The sequence below is a fragment of the Lissotriton helveticus genome, chromosome 2_1, assembly GCF_964261635.1.
Source record: "Lissotriton helveticus chromosome 2_1, aLisHel1.1, whole genome shotgun sequence".
Lineage (NCBI taxonomy): Eukaryota > Metazoa > Chordata > Amphibia > Caudata > Salamandridae > Lissotriton > Lissotriton helveticus.
Window position 1 is genome coordinate 1,912,420,500 of NC_136059.1, and position 22,390 is coordinate 1,912,442,889.

General features: G+C 47.0%; 1 protein-coding gene across 1 annotated transcript in view; it reads right to left on the reverse strand.

Annotated features, from left to right (window-relative positions):
• Positions 1 to 22,390, reverse strand: part of EXOSC9 (exosome component 9) — a 435,272-nt gene that overhangs the window by 92,264 nt on the left and 320,618 nt on the right. Inside the window, exon 10 of the mRNA XM_078676847.1 lies at positions 20,399 to 20,583. Coding sequence (XP_078532973.1) covers positions 20,399 to 20,583 — 185 coding nt within the window. The remainder of the gene's footprint in view (positions 1 to 20,398; positions 20,584 to 22,390) is intronic.

Genomic DNA, 22,390 nt, shown 5'->3' on the forward strand with positions numbered 1-22,390 from the left:
CAAAACTTAAGACACAGACCCTAGAGATGTGTACCAGTGTGGGAACACCGGCGGAGCAAAGTTACCTCACCCACAGGAAGCGGGTGCACAGGGTCGAAGTTGAGTCGGGTTTCGTCACGCAGGCTCTTGGTGCTTGAAGCTGAAAGGGCTGCAGGCGGGGTGAAAGAGAAGTGTCCGGTGGAGTCCACGGGTGGACTCGAGTCGAAAAGTACCTGAAAGCAGAGGGGACAGAGTCTGGGTCACTCAGCAGTGACCAGGGTGGAACCAGGACGGAACCAGGCAATGTCGGGCGCAATCAGGTGGTCGTTGAGGAGCTTCTCTCCGCTGTCACGTGGGCTCTGGGGCATCTGCGACGTCCAGGAGCGGGTCACGATCTGTCCCACGAGGGCTCTCACCGTCGGCGCAGTCGGCTTCAAGTTTGGAGCAAACAACGCTTGGCAAGAGCAATCCACGCGGAACCGGGAGATTGCTTCTCACTCGAACCAGGAGGGTCAGAGTGGGGGCTCCTTTTCAGGGGAGCTGGTGCAGATCTGGAGCAACCAGATTTGCAGGTCGAATTTCAAAGTTCGTCGGTACAGGGGCCACTAGCCGGCTGGCAAGTGACCGGGCCAACGCGTTGAGCCAAAAGAAGCAGAAGGGCCCCACGCAGCACTCGTCGAGTGTGGAGGGCTGAACTTCGGTGCAAGTGTGGCTCAGGGTTGGGGCTTCTCAAACCCCGGTGTACAGCTTCGAGGGTCACTCGTGGGCTGCACGGTCAGCGTCTCGTGGTCAATTCAAGATGGCGTGCCCCACGCTTCCGGTCGCCTCCACGGGTCTCAGCTCTGCAGGGACTGTGGATCGGGCTGTTGGAAGGCAGGCAAGCTTGATCTCGTCGATCTCTGTCGCTCGAGTTCCGGCGGGAACTGCGACAAAGCAGACGTCGATGGCTGGATGGTGCCTGTTTGCACAGGGTGGTCACTCCTTGACCACAAGGGAGATTCTTCAGTCTTCTACGTTGAGTAGGATGTCGAAGGGTCCAGAGTTTCGTATCTTATGTTTCATCAGGAAATCTGAAGTGCATTGGCACTGCTACCAGTCTTATACTAATTTTGGGGGCTGGATTACCTGCTAGGTCCCCTCCTATGGGTGGGACCCAGGAAGTGGGTGGATACACCCCCTTCCTTTGATCCAGGCCGCCCTGGCACGAGGGCTGGAGTGCCCCAGAACCGGTTTGGCCGGATTATGCAAGGGGCAGCCTTGTGCGCCCCAAGCAGTGTCTGGTTTCTTTCAAACCTCCCTGCTACAATCCACTATCTCCTGTCTGGAGGGTGGTAACACCCCCCTGCGACAGGAAACCCTTTGTCCAGGCCCCATTTGGCTGAGTTTCGGTCAGCTTCAGGGGGTCAGACTTCTGTCTGTGGCAGAGGCATCGATTTTGTGGATCTAAGGTCCTTTTAGAAATTAGCCGCATTTAAGTAAAGTAACATGTCTTACCCCTCTAGAGGGGTGGAATGCTATCCCCGTCGCCAGAACTGGCGAGGGGATAGTATTCCAAATCGTATGACACCTTACACGACATGTTTTGATAAAGCCAAACCAGAGTTGCTATATAACCGCGAGGATTATAAGGCACTTAAGAGTATATGGTATGGCATTATCCTGAAACAGCTTAGGGAGTTGTTCCCGACAGCTGCAGACAGGCTCGGCTCATGCTAGAGCTCCATCTCACATTAAACCACGCACTCTGCCTCCAGGATTGATGAGGCCTTCCATAGGAGTGGCTCACAGGTTTATATGTGTCCAGATATAGGTTTAGATATAGGTATACTATATCTAAGTAAGGGGTGATTACACCACCTTACCCCAGCTGAGTGATCAGCCAGTTGTGTCAATTTAAGAACCAGCCAGGGGTGGCAAAAGATATGCTGCAGCCCCTGGTAGGCCTTGGTGGCCCCTATGCCCTGGGCACCTATAGTGCATGATACAGGGGCTGACAAGGAGTCCATTTCCAATTGGGGTATGTACCTAGGGTACATGGAATCCATTTTACAGAGAGAGCAGATGGCCTGGGGCCCTGATTAGCAGGGAACCAGGTCAACTAAGTCAAAAAACCAGCTAAACACAGGCAAAAAATCTGGGGTAACCATAGTCAGGTAGCCACCTTCCTACATAGGTGTCCAGCTACTAGATAGTCCGTTGGTAACTTTCTGTAGGGCAAGAAACATGGGGTCTGTGCTTGACACTAGCAGTCCTGAAACCAGACAAAAAACTATGTGGCTAAAACCCACAACTGGTTTTCGGAAATGCTCCTCGTGTAGGGCATGTAAGTTCAGGATTAACAAGACACATTTTCAAACACCCTTTGGACAGAAAGAGTTTCCCATCTCTGGCAGTTTTAATTGTAAAACTGAGTTTGCAGTTTATGTCCTGACGTGCACCTGTGGCCTTCATTATATAGGCAGTACTAAACTACAGGTGCACGTCAGGATTTTACAGCACCTAAGGGCTATCTTGCAGGTGACCCCACCTACCCGGTAGCACGTCATTTTAAAGCCAAACATAACAATGACGTAGCTTGCCTGTCGTACTATGTGGTGGGATCCATATCGAAACTTCGCTGGGGTGGTAACAGAGAACAACTACTCAGGCAGTTAGAGGCAACTATGATTTTACAATTTGATAGCAAATGGCCAAATGGGCTCAACAATTCTGAGGATTGAATATGCTACTTACCAGTATGCATCTGTTCTTGGCATGTAGGGCTGCTGACATTCATATCTATAGCATAGATCGCTGCCTAGTGTTGGGTCCGGATGATTGCACCTTGTTGTCCTGGAAGAGTCTTCGAAGTATCATGAGATAGGTGGCTCCTCCCCTGGACTACAGTGCGCATGGGCATCGACTCCATCCTTAGATTGTTTTTAGCCATTGTGGCAAAGATGGAGTGCAATAGTGTAAACGATGACCATGTCTAAGAGTAAGTGTAAGAAGAAGAAGTCTGCAACCGCTACGGGCACCGGGGAGGAGGGCGGGCGATATGAATGTCAGCAGCCCTACATGCCAAGAACAGATGCATACTAGTAAGTAGCATATTCAGTTCGAGGCATGTGGGCTGCTGAATTCATATCTATAGCATAGAATACATAGCAGTCCCTCCATTAACGGCAGCTGCCCGTGCCAGTTGCAGAAGCTTGAAAAAGTGTTCTAAGAACAGCCTGCCCTACAGCTGCCTGCTGCTTGGAATGTACGTCTACACAGTAATGCTTAGTGAACGTATGTGGTGTAGACCATGTGGCTGCTCTACATATGTCTTCCAAAGGAATATTGCCTAGGAACGCCATGGAGGCCCCCAACTTGCGAGTGGAGTGGGCCCTGGGGGGGGACCGTTAAAGTGCGCTTAGCTTTGTGATAGCAAATTTGAATGCACTTAACGATCCATCTGGCAATTCCTGCTTTGGAAATGGGGTTGCCTTTGTGCTGGGCTGAGAAGGCAACAAAGAGCTGTTGTGTCTTTCTGAAATCTTTTGTTCTGTCAATGTAGTACATTAACGCTCTTTTGACATCAAGAGTGTGGAGCATTCTTTCCGCTACGGTTTCAGGGTTTGGAAAGAATGCGGGCAGTTCTATGGTTTGGTTGATATGAAACTGCGACACCACCTTTGGAAGAAACTTAGGGTTAGTGCGCAGCACAACCCTGCTGGAATGAATCTGAATAAATGGCTCTTGTACAGTGAGCGTCTGCAGCTCACTGACTCTCCGCAGAGAAGTAATGGCGATGAGAAAAGCCACTTTCCATGTTAAGAATTGAATCTCACAGGAATGGAGAGGCTCAAAAGGTGGGCCCATCAACCTGGTGAGGACCAAGTTGAGGTTCCATACAGGAGCTGGCGGGGTCCTGGGAGGGATGACGCGCTTCAGGCCTTCCAGGAAGGCTTTAATGGCAGGCACTCTAAAAACAGAGAGATGCTGCCTGTTTTGAAGATAAGCCGCTATGGCGGATAAGTGTATCCGAATGGAAGCATAAGCTAGATTGCATTTGTAAAGATGTAACAAATAGCAGATGATATTAGGAATGGATGCATCTAGCGGGTTGATATTGTGGTCAGTACAGTAAATGACAAACCGCTTCCATTTCGCTGCATAGCAAGCTCGGGTAGTGGGCTTTCGTGCCTCCCGGATGATGTCCATGCATTCAGGGGGCAGATTAAGGTAGCCAAACTCTAAGACTTCAGGAGCCAGATCGCCAGGTTGAGCTGTTGCGGGTCTGGATGCTGAATGTCGCCATGGTTCTGCGTCAAGAGCCTGGGTGTGAGGCGCAGTCTTTGATGCGGTACCACGGAGAGTTCTAGAAACGTGGTGTACCATGGTTGGCGTGCCCACGTTGGAGCAACCAGGATGAGCGTCATCGAGTGTTGCTGGAGCTTTCTGGCCACCAGCGGGATTAGAGGTGCTGGGGGAAAAGCGTACGCAAATCTGCCTGACCAGTTCATCCATATCGCATTGCCCTACGACTGTGGATGAGGGAACCTGGCGGCAAAGTTTTGGCATTTTGCGTTTTCCTTTGTGGCAAACAGGTCTATCTCTGGATGACCCCACTGCTGGAAGTACGGGCGGAGTACTGATGGATGTAACTCCCACTCGTGCATTTGGTGGCTGTATCTGCTGAGCAGATCCGCCATCTGATTGTCCTTGCCCGGGAGGTGTTCCGCCATGAGGAAGATGTTCCTCGGAATGGCCCACTTCCACATGCTCTGAGCCAGATGAGACAACTGTGGAGAGTGTGTACCTCCCTGCTTCTGGATGTAGTACATGGCTGTCATGTTGTCCGTCCGGATCAACACGACTTTGTTGCACAGATGTACTTTGAAGGACTTCAATGCCAAGAAGATTGCCATCAGTTCTAGGTAGTTGATGTGCATCTTCTGTTGCTGCGTTGTCCATAGTCCCTGCACCGTGTAGTGGAGCACATGAGCTCCCCACCCTTGGAGACATGCGTCCGTCGTCAGGATAATCTGTGGCACCGGCTCTTGAAACGGTCGGCCCTTGCAAAGGTTGTGTGGATTCCACCAATGCAGAGAGCTGGATGCCCGACCGGTCACCAACACTATGTCTTTCAATTGCCCGTGAGCCTGATTCCACTGACGTGCCAAGCACTCCTGGAGCGGACGCATATGAAGTCTCGCGTGTGGGACTATGAAGATGCAGGAGGCCATCATGCCTATCAACTGCATGAACACTCTGGCAGGAAGTGAGTGTTGTGGTCTGAACTTTAGGATCAGCGACTGCATGTTGCTTATCCTCACTGGATTTGGCTGAGCCGTAGCCGCCAAAGTGTCTATCCAAATACTGCCGCACATGTGCTGGCTGAAGGTGCGACTTTGGATAGTTGAGCGAAAACCCCAGATTGTGCAGAAGGTGAATGGTGTGGGACATGTCGGCCGCGCACTGCTGGGCCGACTTTGCTTGAACAAGCCAGTCGTCCAGGTAAGGGTAGACATGGACGTTCTGTCTCCTGAGGTGCGCCGCCACTGTCGCCAGACATTTTGTAAACACTCTGGGGGCAGTGGTCACCCCGAAAGGAAGGACTTTGAATTGGTAATGCTTGTTTTGAATGGTGAACCTGAGGTATTTCCTGTGGGAGGGGTGGAGTGGGATGTGAAAGTATGCATCCTTGAGGTCCAAGGTTGCGAGAAAATCTCCCTGGTTCAGCAAAGGAAGAACTTGTTGCAGTGTCAACATGTGGAAATGCTCTGAGAGGATGTACCGATTCAAGGGCCGTAGGTCTAGAATCGGTCTGAGCGTGCCGTCCTTTTTTGGAATCAAGAAGTACAGGGAATATACCCCTGTGCCTTCTTCCTCCACTGGCACGAGCTCTATTGCGCCTTTTTGCAGCATGGCCAGAACTTCCTGCTGCAATAAGTGCAAATGCTCTCGTGACATAGGTCGGTGTCTTGGGGGCATGTTGGGTGGAGTGTCTGTCAGCTCTAAACAATAGCCGAACTGGATAAGTTGCTTGACCCACCTGTCTGTGATGATGGACTGCCACACTGACAGGAACCGCTGGAGTCTTCCCCCGACCGGTGTTGTGTGGTCGGGGGCAGTGACCGGGAGTCACTGCTTGTTGGTGGCAGAGGAACGGGAACGGTTGTTGCCTCTGCCCTTGGAGCTGTTGCCCCGGTATCCTCCTCTACTCTGTTTGGGGTAGGATGACTGCGCCCCGCTTTTGTTGAACTGCGTCTGCTGTGACATTTGTCCCCTGGTAACACCTCGATTGCCTGAGCGACGAAAAGTGTTCCCACAAAACTGCTGTGACTGTAGAGCCCCCATGGAATTGGCGGTCTTAGTATCCTTTTTAATTTTCGCCAGTGTGGTGTCGACCTCAGGACCAAACAGCCTGTCTGGGTTGACGGGTTGGTTGAGGATGGTTGTCTGTATCTCGGGCTTGAAGCCGGAGATTCGGAGCCAAGCCTGCCTCCTCAACATCACGCTAGTATTGATCGCCCTTGCCGCTGTATCCGCGATGTCAAGGGCGCACTTGATAGCAGCGTTGGAAATGAGTTTGCCCTCTTGTACCAGCATCTCAGCCCCCTCCTTGTACTGCTCTGGCAGGTGTTGCAACAGGGTCTCTAGGGTGTCATAATGTGCCCTGTCGTATCTGGCCAACAGCGCCTGTGTGTTTGAAATGCGCCAGATGTTGGCCGCCTGTGCTGCCACCCTCTTCCCTGACGCCTCCAGCACTTTTGACTCTTTGTCCGGGGGAGGAGCTTCACCCGTGGTTTGAGAGTTAGCTTGTTTGCGAGCATTAGAGACCACCAAAGAGTCCAGTGGCAATTTGCCCCGTATGTATGTTGGATCGCCAGGTGCCGGTCTGTATTTCTTCTCAATACGAGGGTTAACAACCCTTGATCTTGTGGGCTCCTTAAAAATGTCCGCAGCATGCCGTAGGACCCCCTTTAACATGGGAAGAGTTCTTACAGTTTTTTCTGCCGTGGAGAAAGTGTCAAAAAGGAAGTCTGCTTCCACAGGGTCAGCGTGCATATCAACGTCATGGTTCTTAGCTGCCCTCTCTATCAAAGCATGAAACGCCGTTGAATCCTCGGTGGGAGATGTTTTGACGTTAAACACCTGTGGGTCAAGGGTCGCCTGCTGCTCCCCTTGATCCCCAGTGTCCACCCACGAGTCCTGTTGCTCATCAGGCTCAGTGTGGGTTGGGAAATTATATTCCTCATCCTGCTGTTCCCCATCTTCTCCATCCGATTAGGTGGGTGATGGTGTTGCCCCCCTTGCAAGGTGTTGAATCCTGGGTTCAACTAGTACAGGAGTGTCCTCAGCAGGCCTTTTGCGTTTCAGGGGAATCCTAAAGGACTCCAAGGGCTTTGTCGCCGTAATCTTCCGCTTTAGAAGCGTCAGCTTTCCGGTGTCGGCGTCGATGAACTGCTCCGACAAAGAGAGTTGTGGACGCGTTAGACCCCCAGCCGGGGGAGCTGACTTCGACCTTTCTGGGTCCTTGGGCACTGACCGCGGTGCAAAGGCCTTCGGCGCCACCTTAGGTGGTAGCGTGAAAAGGATTGGTGTGGAAGCTTGTGGCGTTGGGACAGCCTTATTCGCTGCGGAAGGGACTTTCGGGTCCGACGCGGAAGCTCTGTCCTTAATACGTTTTAGTGAGTCCGAGACCTGCCTCGTGAAAGAAGCTGACGGCTTTGTCGATCCGACCGATGTCCTCGGGCCACCCCCAGAGGAAGACTTGGGCATCGGCCCCTCCTGCGTGTCCGAGCGAGGTGCCGGAGCATCCGTCTGCGGAGCACTGCGATCCCCGACCACAGTAGCGGACGTGGACGCCAACGACTTCGCCTCGACAACCTTGACCCTTGGCGTCGTCGCGCCAGACTTCGGCTCCGCGCCCTTGGAAGCTGTTGTGTCGACAGGCCTCTTGGATTTCGGCTCGACGGCCTCACCCGTCTTCTTGGGCTTCGGGTCGACCGCTGTACCCGTCTTCTTGGGCCTCGGCTCGACCGCCGTGCTTGACGCCAAATCTACGGTCTTTTGTGAGCTTGGCTCCTTGACCACTTTCGTCGCCGTCGAGGGTGCGACACTTTTCTTCGGCTTCGAGGCCTCCGAAGACGACGGCGGTGGAGCAGACGTCTTCGGTTTCGATGGCGTGTCGGCCATTTTAGTTGTTGTTGAGACCGAAAGTTTCGGTTTCGGTTTAGTTAATGGCGGCTCTGCCGAAGCGTCCGTGGCCAGGCCAGAAGGCGGGGCCGTGGACATTGGAGTAGGGTCTATGGTAAGGCCATGTGGCGATCCTTCGACCCGAGCCTTATTAAATGTTCTAACGGGGTATAGCTCTTCCTCCGAGCTATCTTCCATGGCCCCGTAGGCCTCTTCGTCGTCCCCTACCTCCTCGACGAGTTCCTCCACGTCTTGGCCCTCGGCGTCCGCTTCATAGTCGGACTCGACGACCACCGAAGGAGGCAAAACCTGAAGCTGGACCTGTTGCTCGTCCGCTTCCTCATTGACGAAGATGTCCACTGGTGCTGGAGCCGATCGCCGGGCCTCGAGGCGCGCCGAAGCTTGATGGTTTTCTTCGACCTAAACCTGGAACAGGCCATGCAGTTGGCCTCGTTGTGGTCCGGCGACAGGCATTTGTTGCAGACCGGGTGGACGTCGATGTGTGGGTATTTGGATCCACACACCGGACAGAATTTGAACGGGCTTCGTTCCATGCCGTCGAAGTCTTGCCACGTCGACTGGGCCTCGATCCTCGAAGTTTCACGACTCACGGGATATCCGAACTTGAAGAGTTGGATGAAGTGAGGCACCGAACGCGAACAATACCGACGGGTCAGAGAAGGCCTTTTGGCCTCGAAAAAGTAAGTTTCTATCGATTCCGAACTGGAGTTCACGAAACACATTCGAACCCAATGGCGGAAAAAAACAATCTAAGGATGGAGTCGATGCCCATGCGCACTGTAGTCCAGGGGAGGAGCCACCTATCTCGTGATACTTCGAAGACTCTTCCAGGACAACAAGGTGCAATCATCCGGACCCAACACTAGGCGGCGATCTATGCTATAGATATGAATTCAGCAGCCCACATGCCTCGAACATGTATACTCACCTCTAGATGAGTTGTAAGTTGTTTCTCTTTCTGTAAGGTTGTGGCTTTATCAAGGTGGACTAAGTGGTGTCTTTGTTCCATGCTCTAAGTGACATAGGGGCGCACAATGGCAGGTAGTCAGGTTCCCTGTTACCTAGTATTTACTGTACACCATCATTGTCGCTTCCTTTGGGCTTTGATACTTCTAAATTTGTGATCTGTATAGAGGTAGTCAGGTTCCCTGTTGCCTCTATAGTTGCTTCATTTCTCTGTAAAAATGTAATATTTAAAACCTCTAGAACTGCTCACTTTTGTATTTGGTGTTCACTTTTAATGAAATATGATGTGATAGGATATTTTTAACAAATGCGTTATTTATGTGATTTTAACAATGAATTTTTGACTACAACCAATTTTTTATTGTTATTGCATATTTGTACATAGTGTTTTAATGATCTTTTTCATCATGCACGTGGCACTTTCACAACATAATAATTATTTTGCACTTTTCAATTGTACAGCTATGTTTACACTGATTGTCAAGTTGTTACCTGATATTATAATAGGTACACTTGTATTTTTAGACATACATTTTTGTAAATTGCTTTTTTTCACCTGATATGGATTTAATTTGCCTGATATGTTATTCTTGTCTTTAGTTGAAACGAAGATAGTGTTTTGTGATGCATTACAGGAACAATGGGAGCTAGTAGGGATTTATCCTGGAAGACCACGCCACCCTATAATGTCTGAGATCTGACAGCTTCAGCTTTATGCGTCGGCTGTTGTGCTGCTACATTTACAAAAAGCATTTATGCTGTTATAAGTAACACTCTGCACTTTATCTACTTTTATTTTAGTTTTTTTTTGCATTTGTGCACTTTATATTGAAAATGAGTAGTAATGATCGGTTGTCATAAAGGAAAGTTCACCTTTTATGTCTATGGTCATGTGATCCTAAAGACTTGAGCAAAAATGTAACAACTTTGCATGTGATCAAGGGCCTACGGGCCCGAAACGCGTTGTGCTGCTGCTGTATCACCTGCACTATTAAAATCACCTAAAGCCAGATCTGGTGGTCCGTCTCTTTCTTCGCCGATCTGAACGATTGGAGGTGGCTTATGGATATATATATATATATATTACCTACTGGCGGTCGCCAGTAGGTATATATAGTTAGGATTTTTTCCCTATGGGATTTTTGAAAATTCTATGTCTAATAACTTTGGCGTTTGTGGACGGAATTGGCTGAAATTTTCAGGAAAATGGCACATTTTGTTTCTGAGCAGCCCCTGAAAATTTTGGGGGGGTTCGTCAAGGGGGGGGCGAGAAAAAAGGGGGTCCCAAAACGCGTTTTTCCCATGTTAATTTCCATAGGGCGGTTGGCCTCACTTTTAGCCCGAACGGCTGAATGGATTTGCACGAAACTTGGCAAAATTGTAGGGACTGGTAGCCCGATGTGCCTTTTGTAGGTCTCAATATATGTGCTCCAGTGGATTTTGAGAAATTAATGTTTAAAAAAAGATATATATCTGTAACAGCGGACTGGGCAGCGGCCCAGGACGCGTACTTTTCGCGCAACGGAGCTTTGTGAAGCGAAGCTGATTGGTTCTCCGGCGTCTGTCAACATTCCAAACAGTCCGTAGCGGCCGCCATCTTGTCTCTCGGTAGGATCGAGAGACAAGAGGAGGTCAAAACAAAGGGGGAAATAACTATAAGGGGGCATAGTAGATCCTCGCTGACCCCCTAGGTTTGATGTGGAGGTTTTAAAAGGGCCCCGCGGGGCAAAAAAAAAAAATAATAATAATAATAATCGAACGGCTGAATGGATTTGCACGAAACTTGGCAAAATATTAGGGACTGGTAGCCCGATGTGCCTTTGCTAGGTCTCAATATATGTGCTCCAGTGGATTTTGAGAAATTAACGTTCAAAAAAAGATATATATCTGTAACAGCGCTCCGCTTCGCGTAACGGAGGTTTGCGAAGCTGATTGGTCATTCTGTCACTGGGCTATAGTTGGGCTACATCTGGCTGATATTTGGGCTACATTTGTTTTTTTGTGTGTCTGGCGGCCATCTTTGGGCTACATTGGGCTTCATTGGGCTACATTGGGCTACATTTGGGCTCCAACATATATATAGGCCAATGTAGCCCAATATATATTTTTCAAAGTTAATTTTCGTAAAAACCACTGGAGCATATATCTTGAGACATAGCAAAGGCACATCGGGCTACCAGTCCCTACAATTTTGCCAAGTTTCGTGGAAATCCATTCAGCCGTTCGAGCTAAAAGTGAGTCCAACCGCCCTATGGAAATGAAGGAAATGAATGGGTAATTTGTAATTAGCAATTAGCTAATCGCAAACTAGGAATGGTAAAGAATCGCTATTTATTCCTTAAAGTTCGCTATTTAGGAAATGCAAAAAACTTTGATGATACATATGGCGGTTCATCTCTAACAAGATAAGAAGCATAGGGATACATTTATGATGACTGGCGCATCACCAGGGATGTGTCAGTCATTCTGTGCCGCTGTTCCGTCACCTATGGTGTGCTGCATTTACAATGCGGCGCATCATGGGGCAAAAACAGCACAGATGCGTGATGTATCTGTGCCGTAAAGGTGGCGCATTGCTGGAGTTGTATCGCAAGTGTGATGAAGCTCCAGCAAGGGTCGGGGGTGCCCCTGTCGCAGGGTTTCTGTTCTCACACAGAACTGTGGACAGAGGATTGGAACCTCGGCGAATTAGGGTGTCCCAAAACTCACGTTAGTAATCAAAAACTCCTTAGCAAGCTAGGTACAGTGTCACATTGGATATAACAAACTCTCAATGTTTAGACAATCCAGAATATGAACTTATAGTACCTCAGGATACGTGGAACTCATGAACAGTCGGTCGTTATATATTTCTTAGAAACCAGAACATGGAGTTAAGAAGAACACATGTGTATTTGAAATGTTTATTTACTAATGCCGTCTTCTCAGGCGTAGTATCTTAGATAATACAAGTACACATATTATCAGTAGCAAAATTACCAGCATAGTTACTAGTACATAAAAAGCGAATGGTGATAGTATGTTAACATGCTGTAAATGAATAAGAGTTAGCAACACTTATAAGCAGCCGCGGGCCGTGGAGGGAGTTACGGTGGGGCAGGGAGGTGGGGAGGGGGAGGGGCAAGGTAGAGAGGGCTCCACCCTGCTTCTCCCCCTCCCCGCCTCCCTGCCTCACCGTAACTCCCTCCACGGCCCGCGGCTGCTTATATCTCACCCTCCCTAATACACATATTATATTATTTGCTAAGAAGGTCTCTTTGTGTTGGTTTAGGGCGTGCCCATACTTTAGTGTCTTAGATTTGAAGGAATCACATCAGCATACACCAGCTCTCTCTTCATGTGAACCGCATCAACTGTTGTGTATGTGTGTTCGGCAAAGCAATATAAAACCCGCCTCATGCCCAGAATTGGCAGAAGTTGCACTTATGTTATGAGTATGAAGTCGTGGAGATCAGACCTCATAACAATTCTGTATCGTGTTGTTCTTGAAACTTTAGCACTCGCTGTACAGATATAGTTTAACAAGCAAAGCAGATAGTAGAGCAATAACATATTATTCTCATGTAAACCACGATGAACTACTAGGTGGAAAGCTAAAGCAACAACTAAGTGTCGTGTGCAGAAGTTGCAAAAAAGGAAAAATGGCGTTTAAACCGGTAATGAGCCCATGCTAACTTAACACGGTGTAAAGATATCCAGGACCTAGATGACACCTCCCCATGATCCGGAAACGAACTGAATAAGATAATAGAAGTGCCATCTCATGAGAGCAGATTGCAAGTTTATATGTGGACGGTCCGCAAGGTAAAGCATTAAAAACTAGGAAAATTTAATGCTAAAGAAAAATAAAACAGCCAAGTACTTTATCGAGTCTTAAGCCAATAGGCAAGGTAAATAATAAAAACTTGACAAATAAGTCAATGAATTGTCAATGAAATGCTAGTACTCAGCATATCAAACATGAAAAAGGTCTATGACATAACTGTGTATGCAAAATAAGCTGCAACAGCCTCCAATAGGAAGTCACCGTCTTCATCCGAAAACAGTTCAGCCATCCAATTTAAAAGCGGAAAAGAACATACGTGCTCTCCCAGCACCGGATCCTCTATCACCATCAGAGGACAGCTCGGTGGGTTTTCAAGAAAGCTCTGTTCCAAGAAAGACTGTGCTGCCGCCAGTAAATTCCAGGGACCAAGTAGTCCATGCATCAATGCCACAGCCATAATCCTTTCGCCAGGACAAACCAACTCGTGAGTAATGATAGGAGTCATCAGCTGATTAAAGTCGACGTCAGGAGAAACCGGTCCGCAGAGACACAAATCAATGGCCCAATCGAAATCACAGGTCAGGCAGTGAAATACAGGCTGGACACAAGTGAAGTAGGAGAATCGAAAAGATAATCCATATGCCGTGCTTAATATCGCCAACGGCATTGTGCCATAATATTCTAGCATGCGATTGCGGAACAGTGTCAGCAGCTGCAGGGTGGGAGGTTGCATAGGAGGGACATCCAGATTTAAAAATGTAAAAAAGCACAAGAGCGTCCGCTGGTAATGCAAGTAAAAATGCCAATCCACGAACCAGAGTGGAGAAAATAGAATGAAAGGAAGCAGGGATGACTCCAAAGATTTTCTCAAATGAAGTCACGAGACCACTGGTAACAACTTTAAAAAAGTGCGCCAGGGCCTTTGTGGAGGATGCGTTAAAGATAGTCGGAACCATCTTGCTGAAATTGAAAGGCAAATCTGAATTGAAAAGGGTCTGCACCTCTGTACGGGTGTTCGCTATGTGAAGCACGAAAGTTTCACGGGCCGAACTCAAGGCCACCTCTCTCTGAGACAAAAGAGCTCTTATTCTTGCCATGCCGTTGAAATCTGTCCCAAGGTTGGTATTTGTGGCCAGATTGAAAACTCCCTATGTTCATGTGTGGGAGGAAATAGAACATTTCTGCAGCAAATAACCCGTTCACTTACTGTTACGATAAAAGGAATACTTTTAATTAACTCAGAACAATCTTCATTATTGAGCATCAAATAACTACCATTTTCCAACAACTTGAACGTGGGGATGATAGCAGGAACTGGCGTGCCTTGCAACACGCAAGCCATATTTGGTCGGTGTTTGTTGCATGAACCGTGTAACTGTATGTGCCTATACATTAGTGAATGATCTGGCGTCTCAGTGCATTCCTCTCCATTCAGATAAACTTCTTGATCATCTTTGAAACATCTGTATGTGTATGGAAGCGACCAGACCTCATGAAGAAAAGCACTACCTAAAGGTTCATAACGACCTATTGGTATATATTTCATACAATTTGAAAACTTATATAAAGCAAAAGGCAGCGTTATTAAACCGTGGATAAGGCACGTTGCCAAAAAACCCGCAATCCTCTGCTGATGATGTCACTGAGCATGTCATGAATGATGTAATATGTGACATCATCAGCAGTGGATTACGGGTAATAGTATCTCTAGTTTACTCCCCTATAGCTGTCTTTCTTTTAACATAAGTGTCTGTTTCCTTCCCTTATCCTTACTGTTTTTGGTTCGCTTCCGGTTCGCGTACCGGCGAGCGAACTGGGAAGCGAACTAAGAGAAATAGAGGTTGGCACAGTTCCAAATATTGTACCAATTTTTTAATAACGGGGAGGTAGTTCTGAAAAGAACTTTTTTTTTATTGTTTTTGTTGTTTTATATTTTTTTTATTATTTTTCGGAACATTTTTTTACTTTTTTTGAATTTTTCTGAACAGTTTTATATTTTTTTGGGTTTTTCTTGGAGGGGGCAATGAAAACGATTCATTGTAAAGGGCTCAACAGGAGCAACAAAACAAAAAAAGAAGTATTTATTATTTTGGGCGTTTCGTACAAACTTGCATATGATAGTCAATAGCTCTGTTGATCAGAGTGATGCTTCTTTCTCCGTAGGAAATGAATCCATCGCAATATACGCAGGTGTGTTTTACTTCACCAAATCTCATTTGTATATTTGGCACCATCTCCCTGCCCTCTGGTCCCGTTACTTCCGGTACAACAGATCTTCTGGCCATAATAGGGAGATTATCTAGGTCGTTCCGAAACTGTGCAGCACTGTAGTTGTTAGGATGCCACCTAGTCATATGGCGATGCATTGTGTAGTTTCCGAAACTGTATTTTTTGTCGGTCCCTCTGGACAGTCTATCTTGACATATAAGGCAAGTTACGTATCTTGCATTTACTTTTTTCTGACCTTTGGGAATTTAAAAAAATTGCCAAATGAAGTTTTCTTTCCGGTGAGACGTCCTGGGCTGCTCAGGCAAAAACTGCCTCTCTTCTTGCTCTTCTTCCTCTTCCTCTTCTTCCTCTTCTTGTTGAATTATAACTTGAGCAGGTGGTCCACTCTTCCTTGGATGTGGTGGAGGTGGTGGGGAAGCACCAGCTGAAGCTACTAAAGAAGCCATTGCTCAGTGATCACAAAGGGTCTTTCTCTCACAATGATGAAAGTCAGAGTGAGGAAAGAAGGAGGGATTTTCATCATTTGGGAAAAACAAGAGTTCTCAACCAATCAAAAGTGTTCATTTTAGATTATATGACCTAGTCTTACATCATTAGGAAACCAAAAGTGAAATGAACCAATGAAAAGTGTTATTACCAAGTCACATGACTTGCTGTGTTTACGTTAAGCGCTTTGCAGGGCCTCCCGGTTTGCTTCCAGAAACCTGCGCTTTGCGACTCGCTTCGCGTACCAGTTCGCTAACGTAGCACGTCATATGACGTATCACGCGACAACGTGAAACGTCATGCGGACGGGAGGCGTCACGATGTTGTTTTCTAACGCGGCACTTGCGGTAAAGAAACGTTTACCGGCTCGCGGTCTATTTCGCGGCATCAAGGTCAGCTAACGGGAAGCTTCCCGATTCGCGAAGCGGGAACGAAGAAAAAAAAATATTTAAAAAAAAAATTATTCATAAACATATAAAATATATTTTTGGATTTAAAGAAGAATACATTTTACAGCTACAGATATTAGCTGTTAAAAAACCAATGAAATTCACAGAAAAAACCATAGGTTATAGACCATATATAGTTAGGAATTAGCATTTACAAAACCTTGAAAATTCACTGAAAAAACCATAGGTTATAGACCATATATAGTTAGGAATTAGCATTTAGAAAACCTTATTTTACTCACACAAAACCATTGAAATTCCATATATAGTTAGTTGCACTAACTATATATCGCGCACCCGCAATCCACTGCTGATGATGTCACATATTACATCATTCATGACATGGTCAGTGACATCACTGATGACATCACTGATGACATCTCAAATGACATCACTGATGACATCATCTAGTGTCTGTGTGTTTTTGTAAAGTTTAAATACGTTTTACATATTGAAGAATGAGTGGATGTATGGAAGACTGAGTGTGTGTGTGTGGCTGGCTGGGAGGTGTGTGACTCTGTGCATATCAATGTGTACTTGTATCAGTGATTGTATAAGAGAGTAAGTATGTTAGTATATGTGTGAAAAGTATGGTGTTCTGTGTTTAACTATAGATGAGGAAATCGAAGTGTGATTGATTCTTCACAGGACTGACTAGGTGTATGAGTGCATATGATAGTGTTCTAATAATAACTGACTGTATGTATGAGTAATTGTATGGGTGAATGAGTGAATGTGTGTGTAGACGTACGAATCAGTGAGTGCGTATGTAGTAACTGGTATTGGTGTGTCATGATGTCATCAGTGATGTCATTTGAGATGTCATCAGTGATGTCATTTCAGATGTCATTAGTGATGTCATCAGTGATGTCACTGAAGTATGGTGTTCTGTGTTTAACTGTATAGATGAAGAAATGGAAGTGTGATTGATTCTTTACAGGACTGACTTGGTGTGTGAGTAACTCCATGGATGAGTGGCAGTGTGTGACTGTCTGCATAGGTGTATGAGTGCATATGATAGTGTTGTAATAATGAGTGACTGTATGTATGAGTGATTGTATGGGTGAATGAGTGAATGTGTGTGTGTAGACGTAGGAATCAGTGAGTGCGTATGTAGTAACTGGTATTGGTGTGTCATGATGTCATCAGTGATGTCATTTGAGATGTCATCAGTGATGTCATCAGTGATGTCATTTGAGATGTCATCAGTGATGTCATCAGTGATGTCACTGACCATGTCATGAATGAAGTAATATGTGACATCATCAGCAGTGGATTGCGGGTGCGCGATATATAGTTAGTGCAACTAACTATATATGGAATTTCAATGGTTTTGTGTGAGTAAAATAAGGTTTTCTAAATGCTAATTCCTAACTATATATGGTCTATAACCTATGGTTTTTTCAGTGAATTTTCAAGGTTTTCTAAATGCTAATTCCTAACTATATATGGTCTATAACCTATGGTTTTTTCAGTGAATATAGATATATATAGATAGATATATATATATATATATATCTCCCCCCCCTACTGGCGGTCGCCAGTACGTAGTTATAGTTAGGACCCATTTTCCATAGGAAATTCGCAACATTCTATTCTCAATAACTTTGCCGCCCGTTGACGAATCTTCACAAAACTATCATAACTCGTGGGGCGCTCTGGTCCGGGCATATCTTGAAAGTTTTGGGGTGATTCGTCAAGCGGGGGCCGAGAACAAAGGGGGGTCCCAAAACGTCTTTTCCCCATGCAATTTCCCATAAGAAACTTTAGATACGGCTATAGCCCAAACTGCTGAACGGAAAGTACACCAAATTTGGCAAAAATGTAGCACTTGGTTGAGAAAGACCCCTTTTTGTTAAAAGGTGTAAATCCGTTCAGTAGTTGCAGAGAAAATCAAAAGTAAAAAAACTTTATATATCTATGGCCGTGCAGGATTCGCGTACCCTCCCGATCACAAGCTTTATGGTAATTGGCTGTCAACACTCCAAACCAGGAAGTGTTGGCAGCCGTCTTGTGCCTCGGTAGAACCGAGGCACAAGAAATGAGTAAAAGAAATGGGCAAAACGCGAAAAGGGGGTAGGGTAGAAACACCCTGGCCCCCTAGGCCTGCTTTAAAAAAACGGGGACAATCCGGATCCAGCCTCAAAAAAAACAAAAAAAAACGAAGCGCGGGCTTCACAGCCCCCCCCCCCCCCCCCCCCCCCCCAGCCCCGGTGACCGCCACACCCCGGGGCTTCAAAAATCAATGGGAGGGGGGATCAAAGGCCCCACCAAGCCCCGGGGACCACCACCCCTGGGGCTTTAAGACTAGATTTGCGGGCGGACAATGGCCCCACCGCAGCCCCGGGGACCGCCACCCCCGGGGCTTGTGTTTCATTTGCGAATTTTAAAAAAACCTATGTGGGGGGGCTCGAGCCCCCCACACGCCCCGAGGACCGCCACCTCCCCGGGGTTCTAAATATTAAAATAGGGGGTCCGCCCCGGGGACCACCACCTCCCCGGAGCTTTGGAAATGTTGGGAGGGGAGCCGCGTGGCCCCGCTCCTTGAGCCCTGTCATGGCCCTGGGGACCGCCACCCCACAGGGCTCCTGCAGTGTCCCAGGGTGCCCACCCCCGGGACACTGCTGCTTGCTAAGGCAGGGTGGGAGCCTTGCGGCTCCCGCCCTGCCATAATAAACTGCTTTGGTTTTTGGAAAAGAGAGCAGGAAACCTGCCCTCTCTTCCAAAAACCAAAGACGATTGCTTTTCCTCATAGAGAGCCGCATCTTAGCAGCTCCCCATGTGGAAAAGCAATGCCGGCTCCCGAAGGACGCGGGGAGCCGGTGGGACCGGGGAGGGGATTGTGGACACCCTAATGGTTCCCAACGAGAGGGCCAGCCCCAGGGGATGGGGTCCCCGGGGCTAGTAGTGGCCAGGGAGTGGGGCCACGCGGCCCCCCTCAAAATAAAAAAAAAACAGAAGAAAAAAGGCAGGGCCTGTTCTGAGGCCACGCCCCTTCTGACACCTCTCTGAAACGCAGCTCTCTGGCGCATACTGTAGGTACCTGGTGGGATAGTTGGCCCCCAGGGACCCTCAGGATTGAAGAGGAATTAATTCCCCAACTTAAAACGCGCCACAGGGAGTGTTTGCAGACATGTCACCTCAGGCACTGCCTCCTTCTTTCACCACCATTGTGCAAACGCGCCCCCTGGCGAGTTGTAAGTTGGGGAATTAATTCCTCTTCAATACCGAGGGTCCATGCGGGCCAAATAGCCCACCAGGTACCACCCGTATGCACCAGGGAGCTGCGTTGCAGAGAGGTGTTCAGAGGCCATGCCCCTTTTTACACCTCTATGCAACGCACCTCTGTGGCGCTTACTAGAGGTACCTAGTGGGCTAGTTTGACCCCAGGGACCCTCAGGATTCAAGGGGACTTAATCTTCCAACTTAAAACGGACACAGGGCGCGTTTACATAGGGGTGACGGGAGGGGACAGGGCCTGGGGTGACATGTGTAAACACGCCCTGTGGCGTGTTTTAAGTTGGGGAAATAATTCCCCTTCAATCCTGAGAGCCCCTGGGGGCCATCTAGCCCACCAGGTGGTTCCAGTAAGTGCCATTGTGCTGCGTTGCAGAGAGGTGGTCCAGGCCGTACCCCTTTTAGTACCTCTCTGCAACGGCGCTTACTGGAGGTACCTAGAGGGCTACTTTGACCCTAGGGACCTTCAGGATTCAAGGGAACTTAATCTCCCAACTTAAAACGGACACAGGGCACCCTCTGGCTCCCAGACCCGCAAAGTCGGTGGGTTCCATGTCCGGGGCCACGCAGAGGCTGGGAGGCTTGCTTTGACCGGTGGCTTGACTCAGCCGGACGCAGTGGTGTGCTCCTTCGGTAGCCACAAAAGTGGCAAGAGGCAGACTGTGGTGGTTGGGAGGACGCAGCGAGGCCCAAGGATCTGGCCATAGCCACAGAATCCTTGAAGCGCTCCAGCACGGAGTCGGCCTTGTCACTAAAAAGGCGACAGCCATCGAAGTGCATGTATAAAAGACAATTCATGACCCATTTACTAGAAGGAAGAGTGACAAATGACTAGTTCATGTAAATGAAATTCTGCAGGACCTTGGATATGAATCTGGGGTTGGTTTTTGATTCATTTGTTTTTTGGGAATCAGATGAAACGTTCCTTGATGGCAAAATCTTGCAAACCGTTCTTATACCTTTCAAACCCTAGTTGCTGCTACAATTATACAAATAAATAAAACAGAAGTATCTCTATTTCTACATTCTCACTGAGTACTAAAGTCATAACTAAGTAAAGTTAAACAAAGTACAAATGGAATATTCAAATACTTGCCAAAACGAGCTGCTTGCTCCACAGCTATGACATCCATTTCCATATTATGGTTGGCTTTAACTGTAATGTCATTATTGCCTCCGTTGTCCTCTTCCTCATCGGATTCTTCAATATCTCTCCAGGTACTTTCCAAGCCCTCTCCAATTTGGGCTGTACTTGGAGTGCGCAGTACAGGAGTAAATGCACTAGCTAGTTGAGGAAATAACAGGTAATACACAGGATACAATCTATTTATACTGACATACACAGAGCTGCCATTTTTCCTAGTAACAGACTATTGCAAAGGTTTAAGTTGTAGTCTACTGTCCCCTGGAGTGGAAAAATTGAAAAGTGTAAATGTAAAGGTCTTTAAAACTGGAGATGAAAAATTAAGTTGGTATTCTGTTCCTAGGAGTAGCACAAGTACAGCAAACAGAACATAGTATGGACTGTAGGATTTCGCACGTAACGCACTGGTATGTGTCCACAACAACAGCAAGCATTAGGAGCTAAAAAGAAAGTGATATGCTAGAGTCTAGCAGATCGCTAGGAGCAATAAAACAAAATTTTGAATCGCTCCAACTTTCCCATTAAAATTTAAATTAGTTTAAATTAGTTATTTTTTGGTTTGCGTATAAAATGAAATATTTCATGCTTTGGGTATGCGTTTGATTTTACTTATTCATGCATTTTTGTGTATTGTTTTGAAGGTCAAATAGTCAAAACTGCTTAGGATCAGGGTCCAGCTTCCAATAGTTAGTTATTTAGTGAGGTGGGGAAGGTGTTGACAAAAGTCAAAAGGTTACAGAGAAATTAGTTACATATCTGTAACTCCAGTTCTTCAAATTTGTATCTTTTATATATTTTTATGCTTGAATCATTCTCCATCTCCAGGGTTTGAATCCTGGTAACATTAGCCATCAAGGTCATGAGAACTAACGGGCCCCAATGGCCTACCAAGTGCCTGCTTCAAGTCAGATGTAGACTTTTGAGTTGATCGCCTTACTCTCCTGTACTTTGACTGCTTTCAAATTGCAGATGTCCCGTAATCTGTGAAGGGATCCATCCTCCATCCAATTGACAAAAAAGACAGTCATGCCACCCCAGGGAACTATCGCAATACTGGATGTAGAGGCTAACAATCTCTGCTAAAATTCTACTCCGTGAACTTGAGACATGGGTTGCTGAAGCTAATATTACACTCTTTCATCAAACCAGATTTAGACCGTATTCCTCCACCATCGACAATATTGTTACCTTGTTTTATTTGGCATAGAGCAATTCTCTTCCTTGTGGTCCGCTGCTATTTTCGTGCTTTGTGGACTACTTTGCTGCTTTTGACAGTGCTGACTGCAATCAACTCTGGGCAAAATTGGCTGAATGGGGCCTAATCATTAAATTGTACGCAGACACGTGGGTCAGCAACAAGACTGGTACAGACAACTCAGCAACCAATACAATTTCGACTACACAGAGCATAAATCAAGGGTGTGTTGTTGCTCCTATGTTGTTTAACCTTTACACAGCAGACATAGATTGCTCTCTTGCAAGGACAAGGTCAATTCCACCAAAGATCGGCTTCGTCAGGCTTCCAATTATCCAATACGCCAAAGACCTGCTTTTACTACATCATACAAAAGTTGATCTCAACAAGTTTCGTACTTACAACACTGTGAATAAGGTGGTGGCGAATCCAGATAAAACAAATATGAGGATTTTCGGCTGTTACAAAAACAAGACAAATTTAAGATGGGGGCTGGGCAAACAACTGAGCTCTCAAACATCCAAGTACAACTATCTTGGTGTCTGGTTTATGGATAGAGGTAAACAGAGTGCACACCGTAAACATAATATTAGAAACATTTATCTAATGCAGATTATACCACCAGCTACATTCCACTTCAGCAGAGGCCATACTGCATGTTAGAGGCGAAAAAGCTACCCAACCTTTCCTATGGTGAACAAGCTTACCCAGCGACATTCACTTCAATAATGGGTAAGTCTCAATGCAAA